The sequence below is a fragment of the Bufo bufo genome, chromosome 6 (genome assembly GCF_905171765.1).
Source record: "Bufo bufo chromosome 6, aBufBuf1.1, whole genome shotgun sequence".
NCBI classification, from domain to species: domain Eukaryota; kingdom Metazoa; phylum Chordata; class Amphibia; order Anura; family Bufonidae; genus Bufo; species Bufo bufo.
Genome location: NC_053394.1, coordinates 61,362,321 through 61,379,166, shown reverse-complemented (window position 1 = coordinate 61,379,166; position 16,846 = coordinate 61,362,321). Strand labels below are relative to the sequence as shown.

General features: G+C 46.2%; 1 protein-coding gene across 1 annotated transcript in view; it reads right to left on the bottom strand.

Moving 5' to 3' along the window:
* The window catches only part of BTAF1 (B-TFIID TATA-box binding protein associated factor 1), a 96,663-nt gene that overhangs the window by 74,382 nt on the left and 5,435 nt on the right, over nt 1-16,846 (bottom strand). Inside the window, 2 exon segments of the mRNA XM_040438270.1 lie at nt 1,808-1,922; nt 2,016-2,139. Coding sequence (XP_040294204.1) covers nt 1,808-1,922; nt 2,016-2,139 — 239 coding nt within the window.

The following is a 16,846-nucleotide window of genomic DNA, read 5'->3' as shown; positions in this document are numbered from 1 at the left end:
AAAATTGCTACATCAATATTCAGTAAGGCTACCTTTACACTGCCGTTTTGGTTTCCGTTTGCAAGATCTGTTTCAGGGCTCTCACACGCGGTCCAAAACGGATCAGTTTTGCCCTAATGCATTCTGAATAGATAAGGATCCACTCAGAATGCATCAGTTTGGCTCCGTTCCGCCTCCATTTCGCTTTGGTGTCCGTCTGACGAAACTGAGCCAAATGGATCCGTTCTGACACACAATGTAAGTCAATGGGGACGGATCCGTTTTCACTGACAATATGGCACAATAGAAAACAGATCCGTCCTCTATTGACTTTCAATGGTGTTCAAGACGGATCCGTTTTGGCTATGTTAAAGATAATACAAATTGATCCGTTCTGAATGGATGCATGCGCTTGTATTATCAGTGCGGATCCGTCTGTGCAGATCCATGACAGATCCGCACCAAATGGCAGTGTGAAAGTAGCCCAAGATGCATATTACTGAATAAAAGACCTAAATATTGATTTCAGGAGGTAACTCTCTGATTGGGATAATTTCATTCCATAGTTAATACCAGGCTTGATAATTTATATTGCTACCCCATTATCCAAGATTTGTCATAGTTTGTGCAGAGCAAGGATTCGTAACTTTTATTAACGTTAAGTTTTTATATCTAAAAATTGTGGTCGAGACAGATGGTATTATATTCTTCTGTCTGAGAGGTACTGTGTATACGCTGGAATTTGTGTTGGTGCCATCTAGTGAGTTTCACATTGATTAATCTTGGATTACACAGCGCTGCAAGGGAGACGACATGTAATGTAATGAAGAGGAAGCTGCGCTCACATTAAGCTCCTCTTCCTCTTCTAACAACTGGTTGGCGGGGTGCCAGGTGTCAGACCCCCGCAGATTAGATATTGATGACCTATCCTGAGGATAGGCCATCAATATATACTGCCTGTACAACCCCTTTAAGCTGGATTCCAGGTTAAATCTGATGATGATCAGTGTACAATGCATGTGAAAGGGGTTTTTGCAAGCTTGTCCTCAGCAATGGAAACTTCCCATGCATTTTTCAATTCACAGTAAATAAGTTACATGTCATTTATTTGCTATGGATTTAGATTTGCAAAAAAACCTGAAGATTAGCCCCATTGGTGTAGATCCGCTGATGTGCAAACTGCACATATATGGCACAGACTCAGCAGAAATCAGGGTCTGGCTGAGACTTCTGCCATCATAATACACATGGGACGTGGTTATGGGCTTGTGAACATATAGGTAACTAGGTATACTAGAAAAAAAACCTTGAAAGAACAAGTCACTTTCCAACGTCCTTAAAGGGGTTATCCCATGAATATTGTAAAAAATAAAAATCAGACATCATATAGTACATGGCAATCCCTTTCTAACAAAGCTAGAACCAGCCGTGTACCTCACATGGATCCAGAGATCTCCCCATTCATTGCTCTGCTAGATTTATATCAAGCCGACAGCTCAAGGGGAGTGTCTATTCTGCTGCAGCTAAGGGGGCGTGTCTGTGCTCTCCCTATCACAGCTCAGGGGGCGTGTCTCAGCTCTCCCTATCAACTCAGGAGGCAGTTAAAGGATAAAACTGAGCATGTGCGGCCTTCTCCGTGAGCAGGTCAAAGAAATAAGAAATTAAGGGACCCTATACAGATAGATTTTATTTAAATAACTCAGTGGCTATACAATTTTTTTTTAAATTACATGCCATTACAAAAGTATTCAGATCCAGGTGCTGGTTTGAAAACTGTTGAATATTTTTCATTGGACAACCCTTTAAAGGGAAAACAGTTAACCATTACCTTTTTTTATTCGAGCTGTTGGGCTCCAGTCTGGAATATTTTTTACAATAGCTTCAATAGCTTGACCAGCTGCTATACGTGTATCCCAGTTAGCGCTGCGCAGGTAGATCAGGACCTGAAATGGAGCAATGTAGATATTAGATAAAAGAACAGTAATGTGCACTTACAACCATGTTACCGAGCAAGAATCAGAATAAGAGACTGCCACCTTATTTAACAGGTTGTTGAGTTCATGTGGATGCAGTTTGACCACTTCTCCAAGCTGCTGCGCTGCCGCTTTTCTCGTTACTGGGGTTGTCCCCGTGTCCAGTAATATAAAGAGGCGGTCTAATCTAAAAGACAAAAGGAAACGGCATCCGTGACGCTGGCACTACGGTAAATAAAAGAAAGCTATGGTCAGGACAGAATAATACAGGTCATTTCAGGCGAGGGGGCAGGTGTCCATATGGCTGGCTACTGGATGGCCACCAGTGATCCCAATTTAGGCTACTTTCACACTGCCGTTTTGGTTTCAGTTTGGGAGATCCGTTCAGGGCTCTCACAAGCGGTCCAAAACAGATCAGTTCAGCCCTAATGCATTCTGAAAGGATAAGGATCCGCTCAGAATGCATCAATTTGCCTCCGCTCCGCATCCATTCCACTCTGGAGGCGGACACCAAAACCCTGCTTGCAAACTGATCCGTCCTGACACTCAATGTAAGTCAATGGGGACGGATCAGTTTTCACTGACACAATGCAAAACGGATCCGCCCCCCCATTGACTTTCAAAGGTGTTCAAGACGGATCCATTTTGGCAAAGATAATACAAACTAATCCGTTCTGAACCGATGCAGATGTTTGTATTATAGGTGCGGATCCATGACGGATCCGCACCAAACGCAAGTGTGAAAGTAGCATAAGCTGTAAACACACATGCATGCAGCTTCTGTTTCATCATAATTCTTGCTGAATACAACAGATCCCAGCAGATGTAAAAGGAAAACCATTTCTTTGAAGGGATTCCATCTTCCCCCTAACACGAGCTGGTTAGGGCTGCAACGATTACTCGATGTAATAAATAGTCAAGAAAAGCCTCAATGCAATTTCCCTGCATCGAGGATTGGTTGTGAAGCCTCTCCCTCACCGCTCCATGGCATCCCTGGAGCCTCTGCCTTAGTGTCTGTTGCAGCAGTACCAAGGTTCGGTCACGGTGTGGGAGGAAAGGCAGTGTGTGCTGCAGTGCCTGGGATGTGGCGGCTTCCTGCCGGACCCAGTCACTGTGCCAGCACACGGCTGCCAGCTCTGCCAGGGGGACATGGGGCACCCGCCGAACCTGTGTGCAGCTGAGGCAGCTGGCAGTGTGTGCCCGGGAAGAGCTGGCAGCACCAAGATATCGCCGATCTGCTGGAGGCCAGGGAGCACCAGGAGGCATTGGACAGGATACACTCCGCCATAGACACAGGTAGTAAGCCTGCTGCTCAGAGATCTGTGCCTGGGAAAACAGGGTGGCAGCAGCACTAGGCTCTCTAAGGCCTCTGAATGCCAACACTATGGTATTACTGCTGTGACTACTGGGGAAGTGGCCCCGGCGCGGTAACTACAGGGAAGACATGGCATCTGATGGCAGTGGGGGAGTGGAGCTCTGATGAGTTTTTATAAAGGAAAACAGTCTAATAATTCATTTTTTTCTTAGAGTACTCGATTAAAATCGTAAAAAAAAAAAAAAAAAAAAAAAGTAGAATACTCGATTACTAAAAAAATAGTTTACTGCAGCCCTAGTAAACTGCGCCTTTCAGCTCCGCTTATGCCATTATATCCAATGCTTGCTAAGAACAGCTGATCAGTGGGAGGCTGGGTATAGCACCTCCACCAAGCTGATCTCACCTATCCTAAGGCTATGTCTTCAATAACTAGAGCACAGAACATGGGGTTGAACATGTTCGATTTTCATCACCTATCCTCAGGACAGGTCATCAATACCGGAGATTGCTGGGGAGGGTGACAGACACCCAACATGCCCCAGAAATAAATCAGTGGACGGGACGGGAAGCAGAAGACTCCGTCTGTTGTGCAGAGGCCATGGAAGCGTACTCCAGCTCATCTGCCGTTCACGTCACCAAGAGCCGAGGTGCAGGACCCTGGCACAGACACTACACAGTGGATAAAGTCTTCTGCTTCCGGATCCATCCACTTTTTTTTCGGCACCTGCTGGAATGGCCAGGTGTCAGTCTATCAATCTGATATTGATGACCTATCTGAAGGATGGTTTATTGATATCTAAAAAGACTTCTAAAAAACACAATGTTCTTGTGAACAGGCCATGTGTAGATTCCATATACAGTTGCAAGAAAAAGTATGTGAACCCTTTGGAATGATATGGATTTCTGCACAAATTGGTCATAAAATGTGATCTGATCATCTAAGTGACAATAGACAATCACAGTCTGCTTAAACTAATAACACAAAGAATTAAATGTTACCACGTTTTTATTGAACACACCATGTAAACATTCACAGTGCAGGTGGGAAAAGTATGTGAACCCCTAGACCAGTGATGGTGAACCTTTTTAAGACCGAGTGCCCAAACTGTAACCCAAAACACACTTATTTATCGTAAAGTGCCAACACGGCAATTTACCCTGAATACAACAGTCCAATATAGTATATCTTCCATGTACTTTATCATTTAGCTATAATAGCCTGCCTACATTCAGTGCACTGCCTGTGCTGTTCATAGTGCGCCCTGCACTGATGAATGGCAGGAAAAGTCTAAGGCATATTGGTACACCATAGACTTTTTCCATGGTGTGGGTGCCCACAGAGAGGGCTCTGAGTGCCACCTCTGGCACCCGTGCCATAGGTTCGCCAACACTGCCCTAGACTAACGACATCTCCAAGAGCTAATTGGAGTGAGGTGTCAGCCAACTGGAGTCCAATCAATGAGATGAGATTGGAGGTGTTGGTTACAGCAGCCCTGCCCTCTAAAAACACACACACCAGTTCTGGGTTTGCTTTTCACAGGAAGCCTTGCCTGATGTGAATGATGCCTCGCACAAAAGAGCTTTCAGAAGACCTACGATTAAGAATTGTTGACTTGCATAAAGCTGGAAAGGGTTATAAAAGTATCTCCAAAAGCCTTGCTGTTCATCAGTCCACGGTAAGACAAATTGTCTATAAATGGAGAAAGTTCAGCACTGCTGCTACTCTCCCTAGGAGTGGCCGTCCTATAACGATGACTGCAAGAGCACAGCGCAGACTGCTCAATGAGGTGAAGAAGAATCCTAGAGTGTCAGCTAAAGAGTTACAAAAGTCTCTGGCATATGCAAACATCCCTGTTAGCGAATCTACGATACGTAAAACACTAAAGAATGGATTTCATAGGAGGATACCACAGAGGAAGCCACTGCTGTCCAAAAAAACATTGCTGCACGTTTACAGTTTGCACAAGAGCACCTGGATGTTCTACAGCAGTATTGGCAAAATATTCTGTGGACAGATGAAACCAAAGTTGAATTGTTTGGAAGAAACACACAACACTATGTGTGGAGAAAAAGAGGCACAGCAACATCAACATCAAAACCTCATCCCAACTGTGAAGTATGGTGGTGGGGGCATCATGGTTTGGGTCTGCTTTGCTGCGTCAGGGCCTGGACGGATTGCTATCATCGAAGGAAAAATGAATTCCCTAGTTTATCAAGACATTTTGCAGAAGAACTTAAGGCCATCTGTCCACCCGCTGAAGCTCAACAGAAGATGGGTGTTGCAACAGGACAATGACCCAAAGCATAGAAGTAAATCAACAACAGAATGGCTTAAACAGAAGAAAATATGCCTTCTAGAGTGGCCCAGTCAGAGTCCTGAACTTAACCCGATTGAGATGCTGTGGCATGACCTCAAGAAAGCGATTCACACCAGACATCCCAAGAATATTGCTGAACTCAAACAGTTCTGTAAAGAGGAACGGTCAAGAATTACTCCTGACTATTGTGCACGTCTGATTTGCAACTACAGGAAATGTTTGGTTGAAGTTATTGCTGCCAAAGGAGGTTCAACCAGTTATTAAATCCAAGGGTTCACATACTTTTTCCACCTGCACTGTGAATGTTTACATGGTGTGTTCAATAAAAAAAACATGGTAACATTTAATTCTTTGTGTGTTATTAGTTTAAGCAGACTGTGATTGTCTATTGTTGTGACTTAGATGAAGATCAGATCACATTTTATGACCAAATTTGTGCAGAAATCCATATCATTCCAAAGGGTTCACATACTTTTTCTTGCAACTGTATATACTACTGTCTAGTACGAGTGATCAGACAATACAATGGCACAGGACCCGGGATGATTTTTCCTTTTCATCTACACAATACCAGATATTCCCAGGGGGCAAAGAAACCTTCAAAAGCAAGGAGGTGGGAGCATAAACCGTGCACACGTTTACCCATCAGGCATGAACAAACACCCGGCAGCCAGGTATCCGGTTCTGCATGACGTGGGCGCTCATGTTCCATGGAAAATGTACTTCCAGGAACATAAAAGGGAACTTATCACAATGTGCATAATGACTGCTTCAAGCAACACTAACACTGGCCTGTGAAACTTCAACCTGTAATACAGGATACTGCTGGAAAAATGTCTAGCTTTCTTATAGGGGTATATGCTGGAAATATTGATGATCTGTCCACAGTATAGGTCAGCAGGGTCCGATACACGGGACCCTCATTGTTCAGCTTTTAGAAGCAGCCAGTGCTCCGTGAGCATTTAGGCCTGTTCCTAGGTCATGTGATGTCATTGTACATCGGTCACATGCCCTATTTGCAGCTCAAGTGAATGAGGCTAAGGTGTAATACCAAGCACAGCCACTATAACATGTCTGGCGCTCTGCTTGGCGAGCAAGGTGGATTCCTGGAAAAACCGATCGGCGGGTGTGCTGGGACTCTGATGGCCCCTTTAAGAGCACACTGTGGAGATTTGGTTCTTATTTGAAGAGGACCTTTCACCTGGATATCTATAAATCTATTACACTACCTTATAGTGCAGCCCACACTGATGTCTTGGCAAATTAAATAATTTTTTTCTAAAGAACCCCCCGTTCGTCGGCTGTGGTCCACGTATCTTGGCGCCTCATATGCTAATGAGGTGACTTGGTTATACTAGGCGTGGAGTTAAAGCTCTCCTGGGCGCGGTTATCTTCTCCCTGCCTGCTAGCACATCCAATCAGAGCGCCCCGCTCTTAGCCAGGGAGAAGGAGCTCAAGTTCTCGCGTATTACACTGGCCAAATGTTAGACAGATTAGCGATGATCTGGCAGTGTAATACTGCCGCTGGTTACCAAATGAACGAGCAAATGCTCATTCAACAGGCAATTCAGATTTAAGCATGTCAGTATAGAGAAGAGTGATCTCATTAGTGATCGCTCCTTTCCATACTGTGGAGGAGATCTCTGAATGTAATAGCAGCAGTCTCCTCCGGGCAATTGCCAGGAAAGAACGCTTCCCTCCTGACAAATCGTTACGTGTAATACAGCCATTAGATGTCAGCGCACAGAGCGCGCCAATGATAAGCAATGTAGATGAGGATATGAAAGGTCATCAGCCCCCACCAATAGCCAGAACACATCGGTCATGTTTCCTCTAAGGGTACATGCCCACGTGGCAGAATCAACGGACTTCACCTCTCGCACCAAAAAGAGTGAAACCTCAGTGAAAAACCATATGGGATTTTAAATTCTCCACTACATGTAGATGAGATTTGTAAAATTATCTCCTCCACCATGCTGGCACTGTAGCACGCTGCAGTTTTTCCATTATGCTATGTGGTTTTGGGGAAGTTCACACCACAAGTCTACAAGCTACAGATTTCTCCCTTGCTACACATAAAGGGGTTATCCAACCCCTAAAATATCCAGGCACCTCATATAGGTTATACTGACCTCACTCTCCAGCACCCACATAATTTCTGATGCCCACACAACCGCCCGCCGCTGCATCTCCCCGTCGCACGGATCAAAACGTGCAGAGATGAAGCGGCAGCCATTAGAAGCGACGTGAGTGCCAGGGAGCGGAGTAAGTATAAACTTTATGAGGTGACCGGGCATTTCAGAGGTTGGATGACCCCTTTAAAGTGGTGAAATCCATGGTGAAAACCCACAATGCTTGTTTCATGCATTACATGTCCACAGCATGTGATTTGTAGAATCTCACTCACTTGTCAGGTGCTGTAATCAACTTTTTAAGGGGCCAAAAGTAATGGGACAGAATAATCATAAATCAAACTTTCACTTTTTAATACTTGGTTGCAAATCCTTTGCAGTCAATTACAGCCTGAAGTCTGGAACGCATAGACATCACCAGACGCTGGGTTTCATCCCTGGTGATGCTCTGCCAGGCCTCTACTGCAACGGTCTTCAGTTCCTGCTTGTTCTTGGGGCATTTTCCCTTCAGTTTTGTCTTCAGCAAGTGAAATGCATGCTCAATCGGATTCAGGTCCGGTGATTGACTTGGCCATTGCATAACCTTCCACTTCTTTCCCTTAAAAACTCTTTGGTTGCTTTTGCAGTATGCTTTGGGTCATTGTCCATCTGCACTGTGAAGCGCCGTCAAATGAGTTCTGAAGCATTTGGCTGAATATGAGCAGATAATATTGCCCGAAACTCTTCAGAATTTATCCTGCTGCTTTTGTCAGCTGTCACATCATCAATAATAAATACAAGAGAACCAGTTCCATTGGCAGCCATACATGCCCACGCCATGACACTACCACCACCATGCTTCACTGATGAGGTGGTATGCTTAGGATCAGGCCTCATGCACACGACCGTTGTGTGCACCCGTGGCCGTTGTGCCGTTTTCCGTTTTTTTTCGCGGACCCATTGACTTTCAATGGGTCCGTGGAAAAATCGGAAAATGCACCGTTTTGCAGCCGCATCCGTGATCCGTGTTTCCTGGCCGTGAAAAAAATATGACCTGTCCTATTTTTTTCACGGCCAACGGTTCACGGACCCATTCAAGTCAATGGGTCCGTGAAAGAACACGGATGCACACAAGATTGGCATCCGTGTCCGTGATCCGTGGCCGTAGTTTAGTTTTTATACAGACGGATCCGAAGATCCGTCTGCATAAAAGCTTTTTCAAAGCTGAGTTTTCACTTCGTGAAAACTCAGAACCGACAGTATATTCTAACACAGAAGCGTTCCCATGGTGATGGGGACGCTTCTAGTTAGAATACACTACAAACTGTGTACAAGACTGCCCCCTGCTGCCTGGCAGCACCCGATCTCTTACAGGGGGCCGTGATCAGCACAATTAACCCCTTCAGGTGCGGCACCTGAAAGGGTTAATTGTACTATCATATCCCCCTGTAAGAGATCAGGGCTGCCAGGCAGCAGGGGGCAGACCCTCCCCCCCCCTCCCCAGTTTGAATATCATTGGTGGCCAGTGCGGCCCCCCCCCTCCCTCTATTGTAATAAATCGTTGGTGGCACAGTGTGCGCCCCCCATTGCCCCCCCCCCCCCTCTATAGCATTAACAACGTTGGTGGCCAGTGTGCAGCCTCCCATCTCCCCCCCCCCCCTCCCCCCCATCATCATTGGTGGCAGCGGAGTTCCGATCGGAGTCCCAGTTTATTCGCTGGGGCTCCGATCGGTAACCATGGCAACCAGGACGCTACTACAGTCCTCGTTGCCATGGTTACTTAGCAATAGTACAATAGTAGAAGATTAATACTTACCTGCTGCTGCGATGTTCGTGTCCGGCCGGGAGCTCCACCTACTGGTAAGTGACAGTGACAGGTCTGTGCGGCGCATTGCTAAATGAACCGTCACTTACCAGTAGGAGGAGCTCCCGACCGGACACGAACATCACAGCTCCCAGGTAAGTATGAATCTTGTACTATTGCTAGTAACCCGCTGCCACCAATGATCGGGGGGGGGGGTGGGGGCGCAAGATGGGAGGCCGCACACTGGCCACCAATGTTGAAAATGCTATAGAGGGAGGGGGGCCAATGATTGCCACCAACGATTTATTACAATAGAGGGAGGAAGGGGGGGGGGGGGGCGCACACTGTGCCACCAACGAATTATTACAATAGAGGGAGGAAGGGGGGGGAGGCGGGGGGGGGGGGCACACTGTGCCACCAACGAATTATTACAATAGAGGGAGGAAGGGGGGGGTGCACACTGTGCCACCAACGATTTATTACAATGGAGGAAGGGGGGGGAGGGCCGCACTGGCCACCAATGATATTCAAACTGGGGAGGGGGGGGGGGGGCTGCCCCCTGCTGCCTGGCAGCCCTGATCTCTTACAGGGGGATATGATAGTACAATTAACCCCTTCAGGTGCGGCACCTGAGGGGTTAATTGTGCTGATCACGGCCCCCTGTAAGAGATCGGATGCTGCTAGGCAGCAGGGGGCAGTCATGTACACAGTTTGTAGTATATTCTAACTAGAAGCGTCCCCATCACCATGGGAACGCCTCTGTGTTAGAATATACTGTCGGAAATGAGGTTTCACGATCTAACTCATATCCGACAGTATATTCTAACATAGAGGCGTTCCCATGGTGATGGGGACGCTTCAAGTTAAAATATACCATCGGATTGGAGAAAACTCCGATCTGATGGTATAAAAGGGACTCCGGACTTTACATTGAAAGTCAATGGGGACGGATCCGTTTGAAATGGCACCATATTGTGTCAACGTCAAACGGATCCGTCCCCATTGACTTGCATTGTAATTCAGGACGGATCCGTTTGGCTCCGCACGGCCAGGCGGACACCAAAATGACTTTTTTTTCATGTCCGTGGATCCGCCAAAAATCAAGGAAGACCCACGGACGAAAAAACGGTCACGGATCACGGACCTACGGACCCTGTTTTTGCGGACCTTGAAAAAAAAAGTTCGTGTGCATGAGGCCTCATGAGAAGTTTCTTTACTTCTCCATACTCTTCTCTTCCCATCACTCTGGTACAAATTGATCTTGGTATCATCTGTCCATAGGATGTTGTTCCAGAACTGTGAAGGCTTTATTAGATGTGGTTTGACAAACTCTAATCTGACCTTCCTGTTTTTGAGGCTCACCAATGGTTTACATCTTGTGGTGAACCCTCTGTATTCACTCTGGTGAAGTCTTCTCTTGATTGTTGACTTTGACACACATACACCTACCTCCTGGACAGTGTTCTTGATCTGGCCAACTGTTGTGAAGGATGTTTTCTTCACCAGGGAAAGAATTCTTCGCTCATCCACCACAGTTCTTTTCTGTGGTCTTCCGGGTCTTTTGGTGTTGCTGAGCTCACCGGTGCGTTCCTTCTTTTTAAGAATGTTCCAAACAGTTGTTTTGGCCATGCCTAAAGTTTTTGCTATCTCTCTGATGGGTTTGTTTGTTTTTTCAGCCTAATGATGGCTTGCTTCACTCATAGTGACAGCTCTTTGGATCTCATATTGAGAGTTGACAGCAACAGATTCCAAATGCAAATAGCACACTTGAAATGAACTCTGGACCTTTTATCTGCTCATTGTAATTGGGATAATGAGGGAATAACACACACCTGGCCATGGAAAAGCGGAGAAGCCAATCGTCCCATTATTTTTGGTCCCTTAACAAGTGGGAGGCACATATGCAAACTGTTGCAATTCCTACACCGTTCACCTGATTTGGATGTAAATACCCTCAAATTAAGGCCTCCTGCACACAACCGTTTTTTTTCCCCGTTTGCTGGCCGTTTTTTGCATTCCGTATACTGAACCATTCATTTCAATGGTTCCGCAAAAAAAAAAAAACGGAATGTACTCCGTTTCCGTATTTCCGTTCTTTGCGGAACCATCTATTGAAAATGTTATGCCAAGCCCAATTTTATCTATGTAATTACTGTATATGCTATACGGAAAAACGGAAACAAAAAAACGGAACAATTGATCCTTGAAAAACGGACCGCAAAACACGGAAAAAGCCATACGGTCGTGTGCAGGAGGCCTAAAGCTGACAGTCGGCAGTTAAAGCACATCTTGTTTGTTTCATTTCAAATCCATTGTGGTGGTGTATAGAGCCAAAAATGTTAGAATTGTGTCGATGTGACAATATTTATGGACCTGAGAATGAAAAAAAAATTTATATATTATATATATATATATATATATATATATATATATATATATATATATATATACATATATACATACACACACACACGTAGAGAGCACTGCACATCTGCATATAGAAGATGCAGTACAAAGGGGTATCCTTCGTGTCCACTAGTCCTTATGAGGACGTGAACATTCAATAAACTTTGAACACCAGGTGGTGCCATACTATAAAGAATAAATGTCAAACTTCACCGGATCAGGTTTATTTAGCAGCATTTTTAAGATCTATACAATGACTGATATTTAATAGCACCTTAAACAGATTTTCCAAGATTATGATATTGATAACCTATCCTAAGGAAAGGTCACCAATATCAGGTCCGCGGGGGGCTGACAACCAGTTCAAGAATAGTCCTTTCTATTGATAGGAGAAAAATGCAGAAAGATCACAAATGTTAACTGTATTTTGCAGACAAACTGCTGTGTGCATGAGGCCTTCGCCTGGAAACCACTCATAAGGCTGGTGTCACACACAAGATTCTGATGCCGTTTTGAGCCAAAGCCAGATGTGGGCTGGAAGCGAATGAGAAATAAAGGAAGGACTTCTGCTTCCTGCCAGATTCACTTTCATCAACAGCTGTGACACCACCCTATAGTAATATGGGTAAAACTGCCATTTATCAACAGTGTTTAGAAGAGAAAACGAACCCTTAGGGTCATTAGCTTGTGTCGCACATGTTCCGTGAAAGACAGGCATGTACTGGTTCAACCAACAATCGTGTTTCCTGTAAAGCATCAGGAATAGCAGCCGTGCCCTCCAGCGCTGTGCCAACCAGGCTCCTCGCTGCTCACCAATTCCTTCTGCAGGTTCTTTTCATAGTCCTACCACGGCTAAAAGTTGCTCCAATTACTAAAAAATTGTGACATTTGGCATTTAAGCAACCCTGAGGTTCAAGGGGGGGGGGGGGGGGGATCCAAATCCAAGATGGCTGCACCGCTTCTCAGACTGGGTGAGGATTACTGTGCATTTGGTAGTCCAAGACACTTCCTGCTGCCTTTGGATTGGCCAGCACTGATCACATGAACAGTTCGCCAATCCAAAAGCAGGGCTGGAGAAGTAGGAAGTGTCTTGGGCTACTGCAGCCATATTGGATGGCAGAAGTGGAGCCTGGGACTTAGAGGGAACCAGGTAAGACTACTTTCACACTAGCGGCACGGACCTCCGGCAGGCTGTTCCGTCCGGTGAGCAGCCTGTCTGATCCGTCCTGCTGCTAGTGACCGTGTGCCCCTGGACTGCCGCTCCTTCCCCATTGACTATAATGGGGGTGGAGTTCCGATGCAGGCACAGCGAGAGGCTGCCGGAATAAAAACTACGACATGTCCAACATTTATTCCGGCAGCTTCTCGTCGTGCCTCCGCCCCGCCCCCATTATAGTCAATGGGGACAGAGCAGCAGTCCGGGGGGCACACGTTCACTAGCGGCAGGACAGATCCAACACGCTGTTCACCCGACGGAACAAACTGCCGGAGGTCCGTGCCGCTAGTGTGAAAGTAGCCTTAGTGTTCTGGTCATTCCCCAGTTAGGCCTCTTTCACACGAGTGAGTTTTCCGTCAGGCTACAGTGAGTGTTGCTAAAGGACAGCATCTGGACTGAACTCTGGCCCATTCATTTCAATGTGTATGTACAGATGAGCGTAGTTTATCATGGATCATCGCTGCGTTCAGGAACAGTCCCTGACTTAGGGCTCAGATGGCCGTATGCTGTCCGTAAAAATGGGGATCCTTTTTAGCGGACAGTTCAGCATTCCGTTTTTTGTGGACCCATAGACTTCAATGGGGCCATGTCCTGATTTTCACTGACAAGTATAATAGGACGTTTCATTTGTTTTGCTGAGCTGTAGAATGGAAGAAAAGGGCCACATAGAAGCTAATCCGCAAAATACACGGATCCACATTTTTTGCGGACAGCATACGGCCATCTGCATGAGCCCTTATTCCGTATCGCTCATGTGAAATAAGCCTTAGGTCTCTTGCACACGACCGTATGCCCTCAGAGACATACGGTCCGTGAGCGGGCCATATGTCCCGGAGCGGCATTGATCGTGCGCACGGAAGTAAACAGCATCATAGATTACAATGATGCTGTGCACGTCAGCCCGTCCACGGGACTCATAGTGCTGGACAATAGCCCCGGGACATATGGCCCGCTCACGGACTGCATGTCTCAGAGGCCATACGTGTGCAAGATGCCTTAAGGTGAATTTTTCCTCTTGAACCGAGTTGGCTTGCTTCAATACCCTGATTGCTTAAACTTCAGAAACAGGTGACATGCGCCCTTAGGGTACATCCACACGGGTGCAGATTTGCCTTGGATTTACCCTCTGCAGTGCAAAAGGTGAAAGTCGCTGCATAAATGTACATTTTAAGCTGCAAGTTTTGTAGGTGTGGATAAGACGTCTCATCTACATTTCGGAGACTGTAAAATGCAGCAAATTTGCCACAAGCAAAATCTGTGGAGGTAAACCTGCAGCATTCCCATCCTGTGTGCTGCTGCAGATTCTGCCAAGCGTAGCCATTCCTAGGAAGTTGCAATGCACAATTCACTGATTCACATCTGCATCACACTATACCAATATCGGGCGCTCCGCAGTCAGAGGCTGCTGGGCATCCAGGAATTAAAGGGGTATTCAGCTTCTTTGAAGTTAACCCCTATTCACAGAATAGGGGAAAACTATTCGATTGGTGGGGGTCCTACCTCTTGGAACCCCACCGATGGCAATCACCAGGGGCCCTGTGCTCCCTGCAGCCTCCCCTGAAATGACCAGAGAAGCCGGTCAGGCATGCATGCAGCTGCTCCATTTCTTTCTATGGGAACTACAGAGCCATTCTCATGATCAGTGGGGGATCCCAAAGGTAGGAGCCCACCTCAAAGTTATCCCCTCCTGTGGATAGGGGATAGCTTCAAACAACTAGAATTACCCTTTAGAGAATAGTGGTTTACTAACCCCATGTCCATGCATAAAATGGAGGCAGTGGCCGTGCGTTCAACTGCACTCCCTAACAAATGGCGGCTGACCGGGTGTTTGGATAGAGGTGAGTACACAGTATATTTTTTGGATTGCAAGTTGACACTTTGTGGGAAGGTAGAGTAAGACATTGCTATTGGGCTTTTATTAGGTAACTGTACTGAGTACTTGGCCTAATTCTGAGGTTTATCACAGCGGCAGCCCAGCAGAGGATTACACCCAACGTCAGCACCCGCAGCCGGAATAAAAAAATTCTACATACCAATAAATTATGTATCAAAAACAGACAGTAATAGAAATGTCCTAATCGTGAAGTCAGCAGACTGCAGCACCACGCTCAGCCAAGGACATCCATTATACTGAAGCATGGCATTACCTCCACTAGAAGAAGAGGACCAGGCAGACGCCTCCTTTCCAGGCCAAATCTCGCAATCTGGCAAACAGCACACGGACTATACCCAAAGAAATCAGAGACCCTCACTGAGCACATCTTCTGACAGGTCACCCATTTCCCTCCAGCCTCCATAAAGGCATACATACAAGACAATAGTCTTCATCAACGGAAATCAAAGATCACCAACAGAAAAACCACCGCAAGAAATCATACAATCCAAATACCACAACAGTAAAAGCTGAGGATTAGCCTAAGGTCCATTCACACATCTGTAGAATGGGTCCGCATCCGTTCTGCAAATTGTGGAACGGGTGCGGACCCATTCATTCTCCATGGGGCAGGAATGGATGCATCCGCATTTCCGGAGCACGGCCCCGATCTTCCGGTCGGCGGCTCCGGGGAAAGAAAAAAAAAATTATAGAACATGTCTGCGGACAAGAATAGGAAAAGACAAATACGTCCCACGGCGCGAATTACCATCAACCAGTCGCCAGGATCAGAGTAAGAATCTTTTATTGCAGTGATACAACGCGTTTCGGGGAATCACTCCCCTTCATCAGGTACAAAAAAGCTGCAGCTTTTTTGTACCTGATGAAGGGGAGTGATTCCCCGAAAGGCGTTGTATCACTGCAATAAAAGATTCTTACTCTGATCCTGGCGACTGGTTGATGGTAATTCGCGCCGTGGGACGTATTTGTCTTTTCCTGTGCCAATCATCTTCTTGGGGACTCCAGGCATCTCCACTTAGAAGATTCTTTGTGATCCCGTGGCTGCAGTGCAGACCATCACATTCAGCTGTCCAGACTTACCATACAAACTCATTAGTGTTGTGCCTACATTTGCACAACCACGTAAGGTGAGCCTTGCAAGTTATTTCCTTTATACTTTTGTACTCACAGAATTACCCTATGGAGCGCACATCTGTTTTTTTACAGTTTTACCCAGCCTGTTATATCGCGGACAATATGTGGGTGCCGGACGGGTGTATTGCGGATCCGCAATACACTACGGACGTGTGAATCAACCCTTATTAAGGCTCATGCAGACAACCGTGTGGCAGCCCTGCCCGTGCGCACGTCATCTGTAGACACGGAACCATTCACTTGAATTGTGTCTGATCTGTACCGCAAAAAAGTAGTGAACCTCTGTATCGCAAGTGAATGGGTCCGCACGGTTGGTGCCTGAATATTGCAGACCTGCTGGTTGCAAACTTGAATACGGGCACACGCCGCCTAAGTCATGTGCATAAGGCCTTACTTAATGACGAGGGCTAATGCACGTGTGGATCCGTAGACCTTCAGACCGCACCACTGCAGAAGAAACCCAAAGACCAGCCTCTCATTTCTGCTGGTGGATCTTCTAGCAAGCAACGTGTGAATTTACCCTAAGGCCTCACGATATGAATTAGGCCCGGATGAGTTCAGTGAAACTCGCACCATTTTGCAAGCAAGTTCAGTCCGTTTTGTCTGCGATTGCATTTAGCTGTTCAGTTTTTTTCCCGCACGGGTGCAATGCGTTTTTCACACATGTGATAAAAAAAAAAAAAAACACTGAAGGTT